At 42.7% G+C, this 21,364-nt stretch overlaps 1 protein-coding gene across 8 annotated transcripts in view; it reads right to left on the minus strand.

The window, feature by feature from the left end:
* The window catches only part of MAP4K3 (mitogen-activated protein kinase kinase kinase kinase 3), a 1,115,786-nt gene that overhangs the window by 669,792 nt on the left and 424,630 nt on the right, over nt 1-21,364 (minus strand). For 4 of the 8 annotated variants that reach the window (XM_085612071.1, XM_085612069.1, XM_085612068.1 and 1 more), the window contains 2 exons: nt 6,717-6,775; nt 1,381-1,443 (listed from right to left, as the gene is read on the minus strand). In XM_085612071.1, the coding sequence (XP_085468197.1) occupies nt 1,381-1,443; nt 6,717-6,775 (122 nt within the window). The remainder of the gene's footprint in view (nt 1-1,380; nt 1,444-6,716; nt 6,776-21,364) is intronic. The other 4 variants (XM_085612074.1, XM_085612073.1, XM_085612072.1 and 1 more) reach the window with 1 other exon arrangement.

Raw genomic sequence — 21,364 nt, forward strand, 5'->3', positions numbered from 1 at the left:
TGAATTGGCCATGAATGGCTCAATGTCTCACTATATTAATGACTGCTTATTTTCTTGCAAATGGAAGTCATGTTTCATCTGCTCGAACGCTGTGATTGTGTATTCTTTAAGGATGTCTCCGAAATTAAGGTATCGTATCGCCTCCCAAGCAAGGAAACATTTCCAATGTAGGCCCAACATGAAATCAAGTGTTTCAAAATAGCAGAGTAGCGAGGGCAGGGTAGATTGTGAGCCTTGTTTAAGCTACATACAAACAATTTTTTAGGACCAAAGTATGTTGCAAAAGAAGCACAAAATGAATCAACATGCAAACTATCAGTGTTGAGTGATGAATATTTTCACAAGAGTTTCTTTCTGGGATTTATCACCTCAGAATCGTTATTTCCATGTTCGTTTTTGCACGATGTGTGATGTATAAAGCAATGTGCAACTTAACTTCACCCTGTTAAAGAGGTGCTTACCAACAAAACTCCACAAGGAACAATGCACACATTGTGCTAAGGCAGTCAACAGAAACTGTATTTAAGCAAAATCTACTACGCCATTTCAACTGCATCTCATAGTTAGCTGAACGTCTGCAGAGTAAAACCAGAGGATCGTTCTATTTACAATGTAGACAACATTTTTAAGACAGGTTCTGAAATATGCTAAATATATCATAGTTAGATTTGTGATTTTAAAGGATCTTTTAGGACCCATTATTACCATCAACCTTAATTTTGAGTGGACTGAGAAAGATGGCACTAGATGCTCTAAAACAGGGTCGACCAAGATAACGAGGAAAGCAAGCAACATTCAACAAAAACAGAAAGGTCATTTATCTGTCAGATTGCATTTTAAAACCTCAATGAAACATTAATCAACATGACGTCTGTCAGTGTGATTTAAAGTGGTATCTGCAGGCTCTAAAGGGCACAAACAGTTCATGTTAACAACACACAATGTATTTGGGCTGGTTTCAGAAGAATAAAAAAAGGAGAAAAACAAGTCTTTAGCCTCTGCATCAATATGAAACAGCATCAATGCTGAGAATAGCTTAACAAAATGAGACCAGAAAAATGACTCCTTTAATTTTTGGAACTACACAAATACATGTCAGAAAGCTTAACAGGTTTCTCCTTTCTTTATTTAAAAACATTATGAAGCAAATGCAGTGAATATAGTCCGGCGAACTGAAAATGTCCCCAATACAATAATGGTTTCAACAGCAATATTTCTATTAGTCATGTAGAAAAGCAAAGGAAACAATTTTTAATAGAAATAATTGTTCTAGAAAGGCAAGGACACAGTAACAGGACAAAATGTTAGAGTTCTGAATGAAAAGAATAGAAACATAAAACCAAAGCTGACAAAGAAAAAAAATCAGAAGGTGAAAAATACCAGATTAGATCTTGCAGTGTAGTATAATTCCTCTGCACTGTCCATATAATCGTCCCTGTCGGGCTGTTTAGCAGGCAGAAACCCAAGAAACCCATGTTATTACATCAAGACTGAAAGTCACACATACACAACTGGAAATATTCAAAAGCAGGCTGCTCTAAGTAGAAGTAAAATGTTACTTACCATGTAAGCATCTGTTTGTGGCATGTAGAACTGTAGAGACACATGCTTTGCATGCTCCTGCCATCTAGTGCTGGGCTCGGACATGTACAACTTTTTTTTTTTTTTAAAGTATTTCACGTCACAAGATATAGTGATGCCTCCTATGACTGGCAACGCGCCTGCTCATCGACTCCATAGTTAAGATTGTTTTCCAGCACAGCGGATGAGGATGGAGATGGAGCAAGAAAATGCAGAAAGATGACCATGCAAAGAGAGACATATGAAAGAAAGAACATTAGAAAGGAAAGATATCTGCAACAACCAAATGCTTGCGGAGAGGAAGGTGGCGCATGAACTACATGCCACAAACAGATGCTTACAGGATACGTAACATTTTCCATTTTGGGCATCTGTAGCTGCAGATACACGCTTTGCACAGAATGTACAGCAGTCCTCCCCAAGGCAATGGTTAGCCAAAGGATGTTGCAGAAGATTGTAAAAGTGTACGTAGAACAGCCTGGCCCACTTGTGAACGTGTGGGGTGTGGACCAGGTAGCTGCTTTTCGGACATCAGCTATTGGAATGTTACTAAGTAAGCTAGCGATCTAGTCCTATTTTCGAAATGGCACTGCCTTTGTGTAGTTTAATGTATGCGACAAACAGCTGTCACGTCTTACTAAAAGGTTTTGATGTTTCACTAAAGTACGAGGGCCCTTTTTACTTCTAATGTGTTTAGTTCTCTCTCTGCTATTGAGTCTGGGAGTGAGAAGAACACCGCAAGTTCTATTGTCCGCTTGAGGTGGAATGGAGAAATCATCTTGGGTAAAAACTTTGGATTAGTTTCAAGAACTGCCCTCCTAACATGCTCTTTAAAAAAGGCTCATCCAGTGTGAGGGCTTGGATCTCGCTCACATGCCTGAGGGAAGTGATCATGATAAGAAATGCTACTTTCCAAGACAGAAACTGCAGACAGCAGGAGTGAAAAAGGGGGTTCACATGATACTAGTGAGAATACACAGATTCCAAGACAGAACTGGAGATATTCTTGGAGGGATAACTCTTGAGGCCTTCCATAAGGGCTTTAATTACTGGGACTCTGAATAATGAAGAATGTTTACTGTTTACATAGGCTTGCTACCACTGCAGCCACATGTAACCGAATGGATGTGTAAGCCAGGTCTGAGCGTTGCAATTGAAGGAGGTAGCAAATAATGCCATGCACTGTGAGCCTTATTGGATCAATGCACTTGGGCAGACAGTAGTGTACAACCTTTTCCATATTGTCACATAACAGGCTTGAGTAGTGGGACAGCATGCCTTTTTGAGGATGGTGCTATTATATTCAGGTGGCAAACTGAGGTAACCAAACTCTAGGACTTTAGGACCCAGATTGCCAGGTTAAGCTCCCCGGGACTAGGAGGCCTGACCGTGCCCTGGTGTTGAGTGAGAAGGACCGACCTGTTGGGGAGCTTCTCTTGAGGCACTACAGACAACTCAAGGAGAGTTGTGTACCACAGCTGCCTGGCCCACTTGGGGGTCACTATGATGAGGGCGAGGGAGGTTTGCTGAAGCTTCAGAATCCCAAATGGAAGGAGAGAATGAAAAGCATAGGTAAATATCCCTGACCAGTTCATCCCTAGTGAAATGGCCATGGACTACTGGTGTGGGGGTTGAAACCTAGAGGGGAGGCTTGGCATTTGGTGTTTTTGGTGTTTGTGAAGAGGACTATGCCAGGAAACCCCCAACATAGGAAGTAATGGAAGAGGACTTGGAGGTGGAGTTCTCGCTCATGGATTGGTTGCTGCATCCTGCTGAGCAGGTCTGCAAAGTTGTTATCCACTCGCAAAAGATACTCCGCTAGCAGATGTGTTCTGTTGAGGATAGCTCAACGTCAAAAGGTTTGCGTCAGCGACTAGAGCTGGGGAGAGTGTGTGCTGCCATGTTTCTGCAGGCAAGACATGCCAGTCATGCAGTCTCCTTTGATTAAGACTGTATTGTGATGCACATGGCAAAAGAAAGCTTTTAGAGCCAATTGAACTGCCAATAACTCAAAATAGTTGATCCAGAAGTTCTGTTGAAAGGGTGTCCACAGACCTAGAGGCTGCTGAACTTCTAGATTAAAGGCACAGAGGCAAGCATGCCTATGGACCAATACACTGAAATGTATGCCACTAGATGCTGATGGTAGTGTTGGAGACAATTGCCTGTGCCCAATGTCTGTCTCTGTCTGGGAGATGCTGTATTAGGTCTCGCATTTCATCCCACAGGGCATAGTCACACCTAGACAACAATCCCACAGATATGGTGATTCGCCAAGGAGTTGCAGATTGAGAGGCAACCCTTTTCCCTGCCCCATCGATCTTATTCTCTTTATCTGGTGGCTGGGCATCCCAGTATCCTATGCATTCCTCCATTTGCGGGCATTGTACACCACTAAGGAATCTGGCAGGAACTGGCCGCTAATGTAGGGATGGTCAGATGGCAAGGGCTTGTATTTCTAGTGAACCCTTCGGATGACGAAACTGTCCTTGACTGAGTCTTTGAAGCATGGGCAAGAATTGTGCGGCATGCTAGGTGTGGGAAAGCATTTCTACCAGTAAGTCCTTCTCTTCTGGGATCTTGTGTAGGTACACCTTGTGAAAGGTGGTTGCCCTGTGGATTACCTCATAAGAGATATTATTGTCAGGAGGGGAAGGTTTGGCAGGGTAAAGTTCGAGGTCACTGTCACCTGTAAGGACAACACCGTAATTGACCCAAGGAGGAATCCTGGGGTGATGGGTCTTAGGGAGCATCATTTGGATCTAAAAACTGAGGGCTCCCCTTACCATAGGAAGAATGAGTAGAGCTCTCCAGGGAAGGAGACTGTGGCCCCCATGATGGTGGCAGTGGAGGCAGCGGAGGAAGAGGAGGATGAGGAGGTGGTGGTGGAAGAGGAGAAGAAACAGGCTTTAAAGGCATAAGACTGGTGCTCCTGTCGTGACACTTTTTCAGTTTTGGAAGTAGAGAGGGTTCCAAAGCTAGTTGCTCTTCAAAAGTCAGCTTCCTGTTACAAGGGGGGTGTATCCTGCATCATTCGTGCAGGCATTGCAGAGATTTTCCCCATCTTTAGATGGATGCCCACTCTTTACAGTCAAGAATCCAGTTCCTCGTGAAGGTGTTGAAGAATCGGCAGGTCCCGATACTCAAAGTCTGCCATGGATAGATAGGCAAGTGGGAGTCGAAGACTGTCTTAGCTTCGATCATTGTTTTGGCTTTGATGCATACATCAGTCAAGGTGTCCACCGGTTTTTCAGCTTTGAGGTATCCTTTGGTGCGGAGACCCCAGAGATCGCCAAGGCAACTTTTGTGTTGAGGCTGAACGAGTCTTAAGTGGCGTGCTTGGCACCAGGGTCAGAGTCGGCTTCGAAGCCTTAGGTCGCTGCCGGCCATGGCTGGAACACAGTGGTGATCCAAAAGGTGGTATCTTCAATTGTTGGCTCAAATCCTGGCCTCCAGAGGGGCAGTGAGTGAGTGGATAGTGCGAACTAGCACTGACGGCTGTGGTTTTCTGAAGCTGGCCTGCGCCGCAGGTCTGGGGCCTCTGATTCCAAGGGGAATTGGGTTCCGTGCTGAAAGGGGCAAGTTCTTCAACATCAGCCTCTCCTTTCGCTACCTCTTCTTCGTCATCTTCCGAAAAGATGCTGCATGTATCTTTGTCTCAGTGCTATTCCATAACATGTCGAGCAAGCCAACGATCCCGATGGTTGCGGATAGTTTTTTTGGGAGCAGAAGGCAAGGCAATCGCAGCAAGAGGCCTCGGTATTCTCTAGTGACAAGCAGTGGTTGGAAATTGTGTGTTGGTTTACCCACGAGTACTTGGAGTGGCACTATGGACAGTAGTGAAAAGGTGTTTTTACATCAGGGTGCTTGCATTCTCAAGCATGAGACTTTCTGGGAAGATGCCCAACAGGGGCAAGGCCCCAAAAGTGGTGTCGCCGAACTCAAAGACGAGAATCCAATGACAACAGAGGCAATGAAAATCGATGGAATAAGGATGTCTGAGGTTATTAGGAATGGAGAATTTGCGATGCCCCAACAAAACACTATGCGCGTTGACTCAGAACCCTGGCGAATCACACTCAGACGGAGGAAGAAAACAATCGGACTATGGAGTTGATGCCCATACGCATTACTAGTCATAGGAGGGCTAACTATACCTTGTAACTCAAAAGGCTTTTTCACAGGAAAAACATTTGGACACGTCCAAGCACAACACTAGATTGCAGGAGTATGCAGAGAATATGTGTCGACAGCTGTACATGCCACAAACACAATGTTAGGCAAATGCAAAGTTAGATAGATGGATATCTTGCCCCCCCCACCCCCCAAAAAAAGTACGCGTTTTTACTTTGAATCCAAAACATGCACTAGTTGTAAAGGTAATACGTTTCAAAACATGCATTTATGTTAAGACAAACTGTGCAAAATGCATTGCGCAGTGTTAGATGGAATTAATACTTCCAGAAGACATGCATTTTTTTGTAATAATACAATCTATTATGAAGTTTCCTAACTGGGAACCCTGGGTTGATTATAACAACAATAAGGTAAAATAACTGTTTGAAGAACAATAGATATGAACATTGTATTTAGTCAGATTTTGTAAACTAGTTTACGCAGTTATTTAGATAAATATTGCCCTCCATTACCAACAAAAACAATCCATCTCAATTTCTAAAAGCAGGCTATATTTAAATCAAATTACTTCTTAAAAGGACCTTCAGCTTTAAAAAAAAAAAAAAGAAAAAAAAAACGCACTGACATTCCTTTGGAAATGGAAATGCCACATGCAGGATCTTTTAAGAAAACAAAAAGAAAATCAGGCAAAAATTAAGAGCCAAAATAAGAAAGCAGTTGAAATGTATGGGGAATTGATACGGTTAACATCTACACATATTTCACATTGTGTATTAGTGAATCAGCCCTTTGGGTGCACTCCGACAAAACTGTAAGTTTCCCTCAAGAGTATGAAATTATTTGCCCTCAGCCAATTATTTGAGTGTATCAATTTTCACCCAGGCAGGATATATTTTATGTCAGCAGCTGAAATTCTTCTGTCAACCATCAGCAATACTAAATAAACTTTGTAGCAGAATACGAGAGGCAATGTGGTATAGACGTATGATTTTACTTACAAGTTCATGATGTGGTTCGGTCTCCTTTCTTAAAGGTGGATCAAATTTTACTTGGCCAACTAGGAGAGAGCAATAAATAATTACAAACAAAAGTTATGCTAGACAAATTCATACATTTGACTCTACAATTAACTCCTCTGTCTTTGCACCTAAAAAAAATCTCCCACATTTTACTGTAGGGCGTACATTTTAAGAACAGCTGGTGCTGTAAGTAAAGATTTGAAACACCTTGACTACAAAATATATGTAGCAAAACAAACCGGCATGTTACGTTTTTATTTGCATTCTTAATTATTTAAAGCAAAACAGGCATTAATAGGAATTAGACTAGACTTATTCATTCTTCATTAAAATAGAAAATTAAACGCATCCCAAAACTAATGAACCTTGAAGTGAAAACGTTTTGGAAAATGCTAATTATGGCTTCCAACATAATGAACACATTGCTAATTTTTTAACAAAGTATTGACAGTAGATACACAATTATAAATGATTCAGATGAAACGTTAAAAGCGAATGACGACCTAATGAGGAATTTGCAAGATACAGCAAGAAATGATATAGGTCTAAACGGTGGTAGTTCACAGAGATATGAACACATTTTCTCAGAATGCTGATTTCCAGGTTTAGTCACTAGAAGTGGCTGAGTTGATTGATACTTCAATAAGAGTGTATAAGGTGAAAAATTTTACTTCATTTCTGAACACAGGAAAATCACTGGCACAAGAAGATTATGCAGCAGTTTTTATTTAAACCAGGAATCCAATGATGTATTATCTACAATTCTTTGTAGGCTGTGTATCAAGATTTTGGAAAGAGAGTCTTATTAAAAGACCAATGTAGCTCGGCTTGACCATGTTATGTCAAAAGTCATTGCACAATTCCAAGCCAATTGTATTCAGTGTGATATTGTGGTGGAAAATATTATAAACTGAGCGGAGTAACAAATATCAAATTAGGTAGTGTTATTTAAAGACTACATTGAGCAAGCCTAGGTTTGGAGAGGCTTTCAAAAAACAGTTAAAAAAACAAGTATAAAATGCTTATGTGTCAGTGATAAAGAACTCTGTCCTTAATGGTAAAAAAAACCATTTTTGGACAGCTACGGTGTGCGCAGGGTTATGCAGTTTTTGCATAACATTAACAGATCTTAATAATACAGTTTTATTATAATAGAATTAATGCATACATTTGTATTGACAATGAGGTTTATTGAGTAACTTATACATTCATTATATTGTTTCTAAATGTCTTATTAAAATTATGATCTTTTGTAAGTTGCTATGGCCTGAAACTATTCTCCTTTATCTGTTTCAAAGTTAAATAAAACCACAGTTAAAAAAAACAGACATGCACAAAACAAATTTGCTTCAGTTTCTGTGATTTTATTCACCAGAGAAACAGGACAAAAACTACTGGAATATTTTTGATTTTTTTTCTTTCTTATTATACATGTTTACAACAAACATATTTAATTCAAATATCACTACCCTTTTTAGCATTTCAACACCATCTCATTGTTTGGGTATACACGTGAATGGACATTGGTAAAGGTAGGAGTTGTAAGTATATCTAGTGTTACTGGTATCAGCACTTCATAAGTATTCACACATCCATTATCAAACCACTGTCTCATTCTTGTGCTTGCCCATTAAACAACCCATAACAAATCACATACACTAACTTAAAACAAAAAATAGCTAACTAAAATAATAAAAGTAGGAAATTAAAGAGTGTGCTGTTGTCTAATCTTTAGTATGCTTGCAATAAAAAACAAGGTTAAACATTTCAGCGGGTGGCCATAGCGAAATAGCAGTGTACATAATGTATTGTTTTAAAAACTCTGACAGGGTTACCATATTTAGAAGCAACATGTGGGCCCTCTTGGAAAGATAAAACAATGATATAGTATGTAAAGTGCATTTCTAAAATAGCCACCCGGTTTAGAAGCAGTGGACGCACAGCATGAAATGAGTAGCAAGGGCATATCTGGAAAACAGCACTAAACTAAATTTAAAAAAGGAGGAAAGAATTGAAAGGTTGCCTAGAAAAGGCGAAAATGATCAATTAATGGACCTGCACTCATTTCCAGGTGGATGAGCATGTGATCAGGCATAATGCCATCACTCAAACAGCACTATAGCCAAAGGTTAAAGTGGGCTGACCCATTGCTTCATGCTGCAATAGATAAAAGCAGAATGTCAATGACATTCAAAGAGGAGTGGTGGTGGTGGTGGTGGTGGTGGTGGCGGTGGCGGTGTGTGTGTGTGTGTGTGTGTGTGCGTGTGTGCGTGTGTGTGTGTGTGTGTGTTCATATATGTGCGTATGTGTATGTACAATAAGTATGTTTAATGCATTTATTTGATTACACAGTCTGGTAGACAACTAAACTGGTCAGGTCCCCAAAAATGGTTCTAGCAAGGATTATCAGGGTCCAAATCCTCGATGAGAATGTAAGTGACAGCACTAATTTTTAAGTTCCACAAGCACAAATGGCTGAAGAATGGCCACAGATTAGAGATTTTTCACCAGCCATATCTACGTGTGCAGATTATACAGTAGTGCAGTCACCATCACTCTCTTTGACAGTAGAAGCCTTGATAATCTGACAACTCGGGGTCTCCATCCAGGCGGAAAAGCAAAGATCACAAATTTGATGTAGACAGATGGTATTCCAACATCCTGATGAGGCCACTGACTAATTTTTGACACGTCGAGACATTGACACGCACACCAACTGTGTCACTAGACTCAGTTAAGAGCACCATAGGACCAATCTGACTCTGCTCAATCTTCAATCAATTCATGACACCGCTCAGGCACTACGATTTGCAATCTGTGTCATTTTATTATTGGCAACATTTCACAAGGACTGCACCATGTACAACACTAATGTTTCTGCAACACATAAATGTGCTAAAGAATATGTAAATACAGATGGCTGATATTACTATCTGGACCCCCTGCGTTACTCTTATGTTTGTGACATTGTATTCAATTATCAATGGGCGTTCTTACGAAAAACCTAGGTAAAGTAACAATATTACATTTACAATTAAGAAATGGATCTCAAAGGTGTTAAATCAAAGAATCCTAAGGAACCACTGCCTTTGTATTTCACGAATCACTAAGGCTCCTTTTAGGTAGAAGATCAGCCCTGCCAACCTCTACAAGGTAATGAAATACACAGAAATGCATGCTGAGGTGACAGAAAGAGTAGAATCAATAAAGATAAATAAGCCCACCTATTTGAAACACAACATATTCAATAAAAGAAAATAACATAGCTTTATAGTCAGGTACCGAGGGCTATACCATTTGGTAAAGGCCCTGAACCTGAGTTATAGGCCTGAGCCACAGACTATTTGAAAAATCTAAATTTAAAGAAGGTAGAAATAGAAAGACAAACAGCGAAATGCTGAGGCAGAAGGCTTGTACTAGTCATTATAAGCCTGGTGCTAGGTTATTGTCTTCAATGGAGCACTCAACATTCGAATGTTCTAATTTATCCTTAGAGCCCGCCGCAGCAGGCTCTACCAGCCGTTAAAGGCCCAAGCCGAAGGTGAGGGCCTTTAACAAGTGAGCGGACCTTTAATGGCCGGTAGAGCATGCTAAGGAGGGCTCTAAGGGTTCTAGAACAATCCGCCCCTAACTCAGGGTTCCTTACCATGGAGCCTCAAAACATATGCTCCCCATTCTGATACCGCATGCCATCGACCCAAACACAAACCCTGCAATTCATTGTTTGCTCACTTCACTGACCAACCTGACATTAAGATCAAAAGGTAACACCATTGCTTAACTGTACTAGTCTATGTTCTGACCTAATAGCAATACGGCTATGGCAAACACACAAGTGGTCGATGACACTTGACAGATCTATGACAACTGCGGCACTTGCATCACCTCTCCGGAGCCTTCAACACCACTATCATCAAATCCTACTTGTCACCTTCACATTCCAAATGGGCTTAGGCTGCAATATCTTGCAAAAGCTCAAGACAAACCTGAAGAACAGAACATAGCTTATCCAGACTATTTCCTCCCAATCAGAGTCCATTAATGGGAGGGTAACTACTCATTTGCCTGACCGCCTACGAAGAGTTCATATTTCAACTTATTTTCACCCAACAACTCTGGCACTCCCATCAATGCTTGACCCTAGAAATAAGCTTGTCTCTTGTATCCACCCTTCCACTACATGCTAATAAAAGAGTTGCTTTACTAAGGCTTCTCCTATTTCTCTCTGTCAATTATTTAGCACTAACAACTCTAAACCCATCACTCTGTACAGAAATTTGATGCTTCATAGCAAGGCTCATACAATAAAAGTAATTTAAAAAAAAGATCAAATTGATGCCAACCTTGCATATACAATTTGTATTTAAACTCAATACAGGTATGACAAGAGATTCATTGCTATCTACCAAATTCATGTGCTTATTTTCACATATCCAAATTCAATCAGTATCAAAATGTTTTAGAATTATTACATACCAATGCAATAAATAAATAATAAAAAGAGGTGAAAAAATAATTATTTATGAATTTCATCAGCCAATCATGTCCGTTATGGGCCGGTGGGAGGAACAGGTGCTCTATAATGAAAATTGACTAATTATGTATGAAACGGTAATTTTATAGCTTAGGCTCACAGATAACCTTTTATTATCTGAAAGAGCACAGAAGCCTCAACGCTAAACTTTGATGTGTTAATAAATTCCAACAACCTGAATTTCCATGTACAGCACATGTGAGTAAATCCGAACTAAACATTCCTTGATGGCAAATTAAGAATATGCAATAAAGAAATCACTACATTAACATTTAGAATGAGCACCTGCAACAATAGTTTCCATTCTAACTTTCTGACAGCTAATATTCCATACAATGAATTATTAGGGCAAAATGAATTAGCAAATTCAATAGATATAGTGCCAAAGAACAAACAATATGTTAGAGGTTGAGCAGAAGAGGGAAATCTAAGGCAAAATTAAGTAAATGTAGACAGAGGATTACAAAAATAAAAAAAATCTCTTTGTAACAAACAGGAACAGAAAGAAAGACAATAACCAAATATTACTACAACGTATAGTTTACAGCATATTCATATGAGAAGGATCATGAGTAAATATTGGAAATTAATCAAGAGAGATCCTATCATTGGCAGTAAGGTATTAAATTAACATTTTATTACATGTAGAAAGATTTATACAAAAGATGGACTGGTAATAAAAAGCAGCACGTTTTCAAACCAAAAAGTGTTAGGGTTGAAAGGTAAAACCAGTTTTAAGGGATACAGTAAAGACAAGGCTTGTGTACAATTACTATTCTATCCACAAATACTCCAAAATACATCAGTAAAACTCTGTCTTGTAAAAAATTCTCATGTGTTCATGTAAGAAGAAATATATTGGGAGTACTATTTGGCATATTCATAAGAGAAATTTAATAACCATAAGAGCAATAGCCAACAGAGATAAAAGCTACCCAGTAGCTCAACATTTCCATAAATGTCCTGGTTGGAATACTCAGTTATAGATAATGTCTTCAGACGCCACAAGGTAGAATCAGGGAATTAGAACTATGAAGACTAAAACCTAGATATATTATTGATTTAGACACCACTGAAATGTCAGGCCTCATAATTGATCAGGAATATTTAAGTACATTTATAGCCAGTGTGTAGTGGGATGTAAAAACGACGTAATTAACTTTTTGGCATGTAACTGTAAGGGATGTCGTTTTGTCAGTTGGGTTCTTTTCATTTTATTTTTAGGATGGCGATATGAGTCCCTCCTCAGAATTTATAACATTATTGAAATATGTAACCATTGTAACCATAATACTTTTAATAATACTAACACCTACTTATTTGGAGAATCTAAATAGTTTGTATAGAGAAATGACCAATTGAGCTTCACTTGAAGGAGAAGAATGTTTTTTTGACAAGCAGTATTTATGTATGTTTGTTGTTGGACGGATTTGTGAACTTACAACGCATGCCCTTTCCCACTTAGGGAAAATAATTGATTGCTCTCAGGACTACATGTCCCAACAGGCTTTGGAATATCAGCACGCACTCAGCGAGCCCCACGAGGGGCAAATACCCAATAAAAACACGCCTGACAATTGAATATGTAAAAGAGCATCCGCAGCGCCACTTGACAGCTTCAATGCCCCTGAAGAAACTGAGTGAGCCGTGGAAACGCGTCAGGCATCAGGAAATTACAGCAGAAAGATCACGGCAAGCTGATATATAAAAAGGCGAACTGTTGAGTGCCGCCCTAGAGCTCACGGGTATTTGTTTATTATATATATATATATATATATATATAGATACACACACATATACACTGAAAAAACCATAGGTTTCACACATGTTATAGTTAGGTGGATATTTCACTCGTAAAAAACCAATGAAATTCCCCCGTTATAGTTCGTTCAGATAACTATAACTCGCGCGCCCGCAATCCACTGCTCATGACGTCACATATTACATCACTCATGACATGGTCAGTGGCATCACTTATGACATCACTGATGACATCATCCTTGTGATACAGTGGCGGTCACGCGAGTTATAGTTATCTGAACTAACTATAACGGGGGAATTTCACTGGTTTTTTACGAGTGAAATATCCACCTAACTATAACATGTGTGAAACCTATGGTTTTTTAAGTGAATTTGCAAGGTTTTTTAAATGATAATTCCCAACTATAACGTGTGTGAAACCTATGGTTTTTTCAGTGAATTTGTACGGTTTTTTAAATGCTAATTTATTTATGTATTATTTTTTTTATATATTTATTTTACAATAAACGACGTATTTTTTTTTATTTTTGGGGGGCTTTTCACCGTGCGCGCACACCCGCGATTTAAAAAAATAAATAATTTTTTTTTAAATGTCTGCCTTCGGGGTCCTTCAGGGACCCCCTGACAAAGGCTAGGGAGTCAGGAACTCTCTACCCTGCCCCCTTTTCACATTCGCCACCTTCCTTTTTCACTCTCGCACTGAAAACAAACAAAATGGCGGCCGACACTTCTTGATTTCGACCGATTCGAACGTTGACTAACATGTAACCACCAATCAGAATTACGCTTGCGCATGTTAGGGTGCTCGCACGGTGCGCGCACGGTGCGTGCTTATAGATATTTATATGCTTTTAAATGCTATTTTCTCAGGAACTACTGAACAGATTGACACCAGACCTGCAAAAGGCACTTCCCTGACCCGAGGACCCCCCTTTTTTCTCGGCCCCCGCTTGACGAATCACCCCGAGACTTTCAGGGTAGGAGCTGAACGGAGCGCCCCATTAGTTTTGAAAATTTCGCGAGGATTCGTAAACCGGCGCCAAAGTTATTCAAAATAGAATTTTCAGATTTCCTATGGAAACTCGGTCCTAACTATAACTATCTACTGGTGACCGCCAGTAGATTATATATATAGATATATATATATATATATATATATATATATATAGTGAATGTTCCCATTAAGAATCTGTTTGTGGCATGTAGTGCTGTAGATTTACATGCGGAGCATAAGTCCGCCATCTAGTGTGGGCTCGGAAGTGTGAAAGTTGTTTTTCTTTGAAGAAGTCTTCGAGTTACAGTGACTTCTCCTCTTGCTTGAAGTGCGCATGATCACTGACTCCATTGTTAGATTGTTTTCCGTTGGGCGGGTGAGGATGGAGTGAAAGGATAGTAAATCCAATGTAGATGACCATGTGATAATGTGGAAAAATAATGAATTCAAATGCAATAGACAAGTCACAGGGGAGGAGGGTGGGTACATGTGAATCTACAGCACTACATGCAACAAACAGGTGCTTACAGGGTAAGTAACACTCGCCATGCTTAGTATAGAATACAAAGCAGTTCCTCTTGTAAGCGGTCACTACGTTGCGCTAGGTGCATTTGTTTGAAATAATGTGTGTAGTACTTCTTGACTAACATTAGCTTGTTAACAGGTACACAGTAATGTTTTGTAAATGTATGTGGTGTATTCCAAGTAGCTGCTTTACGTATGTCAGCTATTGGCAAATTCCCTAGAAAAGCCGTAGAAGCCCTTTTCTGCGTGTAGAGTGGAATTTTGGTGGGATAAGAAGAGGTCTTTTTGCTTTAGCAAGCTTTTTGGATACATTTTCTTATTCAACTTGCAATTCCTGATTTGGAAATTGCTTTACCTGTATGTGGTTTAGAGAATACCACAAATAGTTGTTGAGTCTTACTAAATGATTGTGTTCTATCTATATAGTACATTCGTGCTCTTTTAACATCTAATGTGTGTAATGCTCTTTCTGCCACTAAGGTTGGTTGAGGAAAAAATACAGGCAATTCAATGGATTGACTGATGTGAAATTGTGATACTACCTTATGTAGAAATTTAGCATTAGTTCTTAGAACTACTTAGTTTTTATGTACTTGGAAAAGGGGTTTCTCTAAAGTCAGTGCCTGAATTTCTCCTACTCGTCTGACTGAACTAACTGCAATATGAAAAGCAGGTTTCCATGACAAAAATTGTAAAGGACATTTGTGCAATGGTTCAAATGGTGGGCCCATTAACCTTGTTAGTGCAATATTAAGGTTCCATACTGGGGAAGGCGGAGCCCTAAGTAGAATTATTATTTTAAGGACTTGTAAAAAAGCTTTATTGACAAGAATTCTGAACATAGAGGTTTGTTCTCTATTTTGAAGGTATGCAGCTAAAGCTGTAAGACAAACTTTTATAGAAGTAAAAGCTAACCCTGCATTTTGGAATTTGAAACAAGATAAAATGTTTTGAGGTAATACATTTAGTGGATCAATATCTTTAAAATGACTGTAATTAACACATATTTTTCACTTAACTGCATAGCATGCCCTTGATGTGGGTTTTCTTGTTTCGTTTAAGATATCCATACATTCTTGTGGTAGATTTAGATATCCAAATTCTAAGACCACAGGAGCCAAATTGCAAGATTGAGAGATCTGGGAGTCTTACTGCTCCTTGTTTCTAAGTGAGTAGGTCTTGTCTGTTGGGTAGTAGTTGATGTGGGACTATGGATAACTCCAGGAGCGTGGTGTACCAAGGTTCCCTGGCCCCGTGTGAGAACAATTAGGATATTCGCCAGGGATGTCTGTCGTAATTTGTGAATTACAAATGGAAGCAGGGGGATAATAGAAAAGCGTAAGCAAATATCCCTGACCAATTGATCCATAGGGCATTGCCTTTGGACTGTGGATGTTCGAATCTGGGGACATGTTACGTTTTTGTGTTCTTTGTTATTGCAAATAGGTATGTTTGGTTGTCCCTATTTTTGGAAGAATGGGTGTAGGACCTGTATATTGAGTTCCCATTTGTGGGCTTGTTGACGTCTCCTGCTGAGGAGATCCGTCAATTCATGATCTACTCCTGGAATGTATTGTGCGTAAAACTGAATGTTGTGTTAGAGAGAGAAAAATCAAGATTTTTTGTGCTAGGGGCAACAACTGTAGATATCTGATCCCCTCTATTTTGATTAAGACTACTTTGCCTATCAGGTGAGGAAGGAATTCTAGATGAACAGCTAGCAGCTCTAGGTGATTGAGATGAACGAGTTACTTACCTTCGGTAATGATGTATTTGGTAGAGACATAGTCTAGCCGCAGATTCCTTAACTTAGAATATCCCCAGGCGTTAGACTCGATCCGGAAAACTTTCCGCAGCAGCACCTCTGCGTGCCGGGGGCAGCGCCGCACGGCTCCGCCCTGACGTCGTCCATGGACGTGACGTCAGCGGAGCCATATATGCCCCTCCCGGGGCACGGATGTCAGTTTTCATCGGAGAAACTTTTCCGCGCCGCAACGCGGAGCCACCACACAAAAACTGTTAGAATATGGGAACAGTGTGCAAAAATTATGAAAAGACATGGAATGATGAAAAACCGCACCATAAAGGAAAGTGCCAGGAACAGTATATTCGAAACTAGTAAAGGGAAAGAGCAGAGCACCGCTCTGAGAAGCAACCCCGCAAAAGTGAAGGCCAACCACACTGGGAGGTAAATGAAGATGTAAACCACATCATGGCGGACGACAGAAAGTCCGCAACCTTAATGGATAACCGTGAAGGACAAAAAGTCCGGAACATAGGAGCTAAGACAATTGACCACAGAAAGTCACCAGAAAGAGACGTTGTATCCCCAATAAGAGATTCAAAAAAATGTGGCAGAGCCAATAGACCTCAAACCAATGGAGCACAGGGTGGTAAGAGACCCCAAGGTGATAAAGAAAGGGAGAGCGGGTGGTGGGAAAAAACACGAATAGAACCCACCCTGTATAACCCAGGGCATAGGGTTGGAAGGGATACATGAGCATACCGTCCAATTACGAAAAGGGGCGGAGTAGAGCTATGAAAGCAGAATGAAGCATTCTGTGTGGGAGTGAAGTGAAAGAGTCACCCTGCAGAAGGATCAAGCCACCCGAAGGGAGGCGAGCGTAGAAAGCTCAACCTAAAAAGGTCCTCGCAGAACGGGGAGGACGGGTGGGGGTTAAGGAATCTGCGGCTAGACTATGTCACTACCAGATACATCGTTACCGAAGTAGAGGACGGGTGGGGGTTAAGGAATCTGCGGCTAGACTACGTCGCTACCAGATACATCGTTACCGAAGGTAAGTAACTCGTGCATCTGCTAGAGACGTCTAGCTGCAGATTCCTTAACTTAGAATAGATTCCAAAGCCATACCTATAGAGGAGGCGGGTCTGCGACTGAACCCCACGAAGTTCTAGAGAGAATTTGGCCGTCAATAAAGTGACTAAAACAGTGCCGTCAATCATGTGACGAAGCACAGTGGGGACAGTAATGTCAGCGCAGCTAACTCCTAGACCATGAAGCTCAGAAGAGAGCGGAGAACAATGGAAGGCAAAGGTACCACAAGCCGATGAGAACAGCACGAAAACCCCTTTAGTGTATAACGGGTTGAGAGAGGGAAAACCCAGAGCCAGAATGCGCGTGCTGGAGCAAAAGTTCACAACTTCGAAAAGGGAAGATGAACCAAACCTAGGGCCCAAGGGATCCGCAGGATCCGAGGTGTCGACAGAAACCAAAAAGCGATTACCGATGGACCAGGCAAAGCAGTGGAAAAAACATTGTTGAACCTGCGCCTGCAAGATACAGGGGGCAACGAAGGCAAAAGGCAGACTCCTGCCCAGCAAGTGCCGGTATGGAACAAAAAAACGCATACTAAATATGCTAAGTTAAAAAGAATCTGATGACACCGCCAGAAGTGGAACTGGATCTAGGGTGTGAAAGATCCACCAGATGTAATGTTGTCGCCTGTAAGCAAAACCCAGAGAGATGGCGACCGGTATGACAAAGAGCATACCGGCCCAGTATGTAGAATAGTGGAAGAAGCACTTTACAAGCTGCATCAGCTAGACACATGTGACAACATTGGCAGGCGACCAATCCATGGCCAGAAGGCTGGTAGTATAATAGAAGACACGCCAAGACATAGGCGGTCTGTGACCACCGAGGAAAGGGCCAATGGCACACAGCCTAGCGTCAAAGCGGGAGCGACACTCCAAAACATCGAAGCATACCGGAAGGCACCTAAGCACATCATGTGGACGTTGGAACCACACAAAGAAAGGAAAAGCCTCCTGTAGGGCAGCGTGAGCAGCTCAGATGCGCACAACATCTAGAGGGCAACGGCCCAAAAAGGGGAACCAGGCAGCCGAGCACCACATAGAAGTGGTGGCACAAGCAGACCGGGTCAGTGACCATGGACACGGCATGAAGGAAAGAGAAACATCCCCCCCTTGCTCGGGAAGAACCACGGTCCCAGGCAAGCTAGAGGCACGACAGTGGAAACAGTCAGGATCAATATAAGTGCCCCGGACCACAAGAAGCAAGTATTCAGAAGAAATACGCACTATGAAATATCACAGTATGATGCAAGCAGAAGTGTGGAAACACCTGTGCGGGGCAGCAGGGAATGTGGAAAAAACAGCTGTAGGAGAAGTGGTGAGGAAAGAGGCCACATACAGGATAGATGTAAACGCTAATCTACTACCCTGGAGGACGAGCCCAATATGGGCTGCGTGCCCAAGTTTGTACTAATAGTACTAAACATTGCCGCACAGCGGCGGAGACGGTGTGAGACACAAAAAAAACAAGGACAGAAGCACTACAGACAAGCAGGACCAAAGGCACTCGAAGTGCGACAGGGTTATGCTAATAATAGGATTGCAGGACAAAAGACAGGGAGGAACTCCCTGAAGGATGTACACGAGGCATACTAAGGCAAGGCAATCGCCCAGCACCAGCATATACCCCACATAGGGTAAGTGTCAACCCCTGATAAAGGGATCCTCTTGGGCAAAACACGCAGTCAGAGGACTGAACAGAAGATTAAACCAGCCATATGGCTGAAATCTAACAAATCAGAGAAGGCTGATCAGCCCTGGACAGCAAACGGGGAACCTACTATACACATTTGTGATAGAGGTGTAGGAAAATAAGGTACAGGACAGTGAAAAAGTTATGGCAACCCGGACAAGAGCAGGGAGACTGCCGAATCCGCGTGGGGATCAAAAAGGTCCACAAAATTAAACGGTAGATCTCTGAGGGCATCCCGAACATTATCTGGGAAACGACTGTCACGCAGCCATGCATGGCGGCGCAAAGCCGCAGATCGAGCAAGAGCTTGTGCCACAGAGTCAGTGGCATCAAGGGAAGAACGGAGCGAAAATTGCACATTCCCCTGCAATCAAACAGAAGCCGAAGCAACTGTAACCGTGGCTCCTCTGGAATAGAAGAGAGAAGGGTCTCGACCGGGTTCCAAAGGTTCGAGGATGAACACGCGAACATACACGCAGTATTCAAGGCGCGGATACCCACACTGGTAGAAGTAAAAAGTTGGCGAGCACATGCGTCCAGCCACCTAGACTCCCTAGTGGGAGCCAATAAAGGCAAGGCGGATGAAGACTAAGTTAAAGGCCACCTGAACAATGAGTCCCTGAGCCGTAGTGTGAGTGGACAGGCAGAGTGGATCACCCGTAGCAGGACGGTGCATACAGGCAATAGCCCGATCAACAGGGTCACCAGAAGAGGGCCTTGACCATGTGCCACGCAAAATGTCAAATAAAGAGCTCCACCTCAATAGGCTCCATATGGAGCAGATCCAGTAAGATCAGACAGCAGGGGGACCACAGGAGGCTGAAAACCAAGAATAGCAGCCGCCCTGTGAATGGCACGTACATAAGCAGCACCAGTTTTAGTTGCCACCCGGCTAGGCGATAATAAACAGTCAGTAGGAGACTGCTGAAGACTAAGCCGTCCACTGGACAATAAAAAGTGGAGGAGCGGGAGACTGACCTGAAGGCCATGCAACACAAGGCACTTGCACCATGGGCCCCCGATTCGGGGAATCCAGAGAAGCGTCAACCTCTTGACCAGGAGGCGCTGTTGCCGGCACCTGCGTCGATCGATACCGTGTGGAGGTCACAGCGACGTCCGAGGAGTCGGGAGGAGCAGCAACCTCGTGAGGAGCTTGGACCGTGGCACCAGTGTCGATCGACGCCGGCTTGGAGTCGTCTGGACATAGACTACCTCCAGAGGTGACTCGACCTGCACGCCGTCCGACGTCGATCCCACTGCAAAATGTGCCCGTTTGGTCAAGCCGGGCGTCGAACCGGGCGTTGGGGCAGGCACCACCTCCGACGTCGATGCAAGAAGCAGCTCAGGGCTATGCGAAGACTGATGGGGTGGGCTGGACGGATGACTGGAAGGACCCACTGGGCCGTGACCCGTCGGGGTCCTATCGTCTCTGGAACCGGAGTCGATGTACACAGCCAGCGCCGAGGAAGAATCCGCCGGCAAGGACCCGACATGAGTGCCCTCCACCTGTTTGGGACCTGAAGGCGCTCCAGGGAGAAGTGGGGACCCAAGGTACAACTGGAGTGCAATAGAATAAGCCTCCATTTGGGCACGCGTCGCCCCAACCCCGGAAAGGACGGGTATGGAGGAAGGAACTGCTGGCGCCCTTACCTGGCATAGAGCGAGAGGAGCGGGCGCCAGCAGTACGTGAATGGGAGGAGGACCTCCGTGCTTGCCGCATGTGCTTACCTGCCCTCGAAAGAAGTCTGCGTGAACGACCTCTAAACTGAGCCCGATACGGAGGGGGAGAGCGGCAATGCGAAGGTGCTGGACCGGACAGCTGTGCGGCCAGCAGTTTCATGCGGCGCTCTCTGAGGGACTTGAGCTTCATCCTCTGACAGGTGTCGCACTCTTTGGAGTCGTGATGCACGCCGAGGCACCACATACAGATGAGATACGGGTCAGTGCCAGACATCTAACGCGCACAGGCTTCACAAGCCTTAAAACCCTAAGGCATTGCACACTGTTCCGGCGACACCGAAGGTGTCGAAAAGGTCTAAAAACCAGGCCAAGGAACTGCTGGTTTTCCAGGATCCGTGTTGGGACGCAGAAAAGAAGAAAACGGACGTCAGCACGCCATATATGGCTCTGCTGACGTCACGTCCGTGGACGACGTCAGGGCGGAGCAGTGTGGCGCCGCCCCCGGCACGCAGAGGTGCTGCTGCGGAACGTTTTCCGGATCCAGTCTGACGCCTGGGGATATTCTAAATTAAGGAATCTCCAGCTAGACGTCTCGATGTAGAAGA

This window comes from Triturus cristatus, chromosome 6 (genome assembly GCF_964204655.1).
Source record: "Triturus cristatus chromosome 6, aTriCri1.1, whole genome shotgun sequence".
In the NCBI taxonomy this organism is placed as follows: domain Eukaryota; kingdom Metazoa; phylum Chordata; class Amphibia; order Caudata; family Salamandridae; genus Triturus; species Triturus cristatus.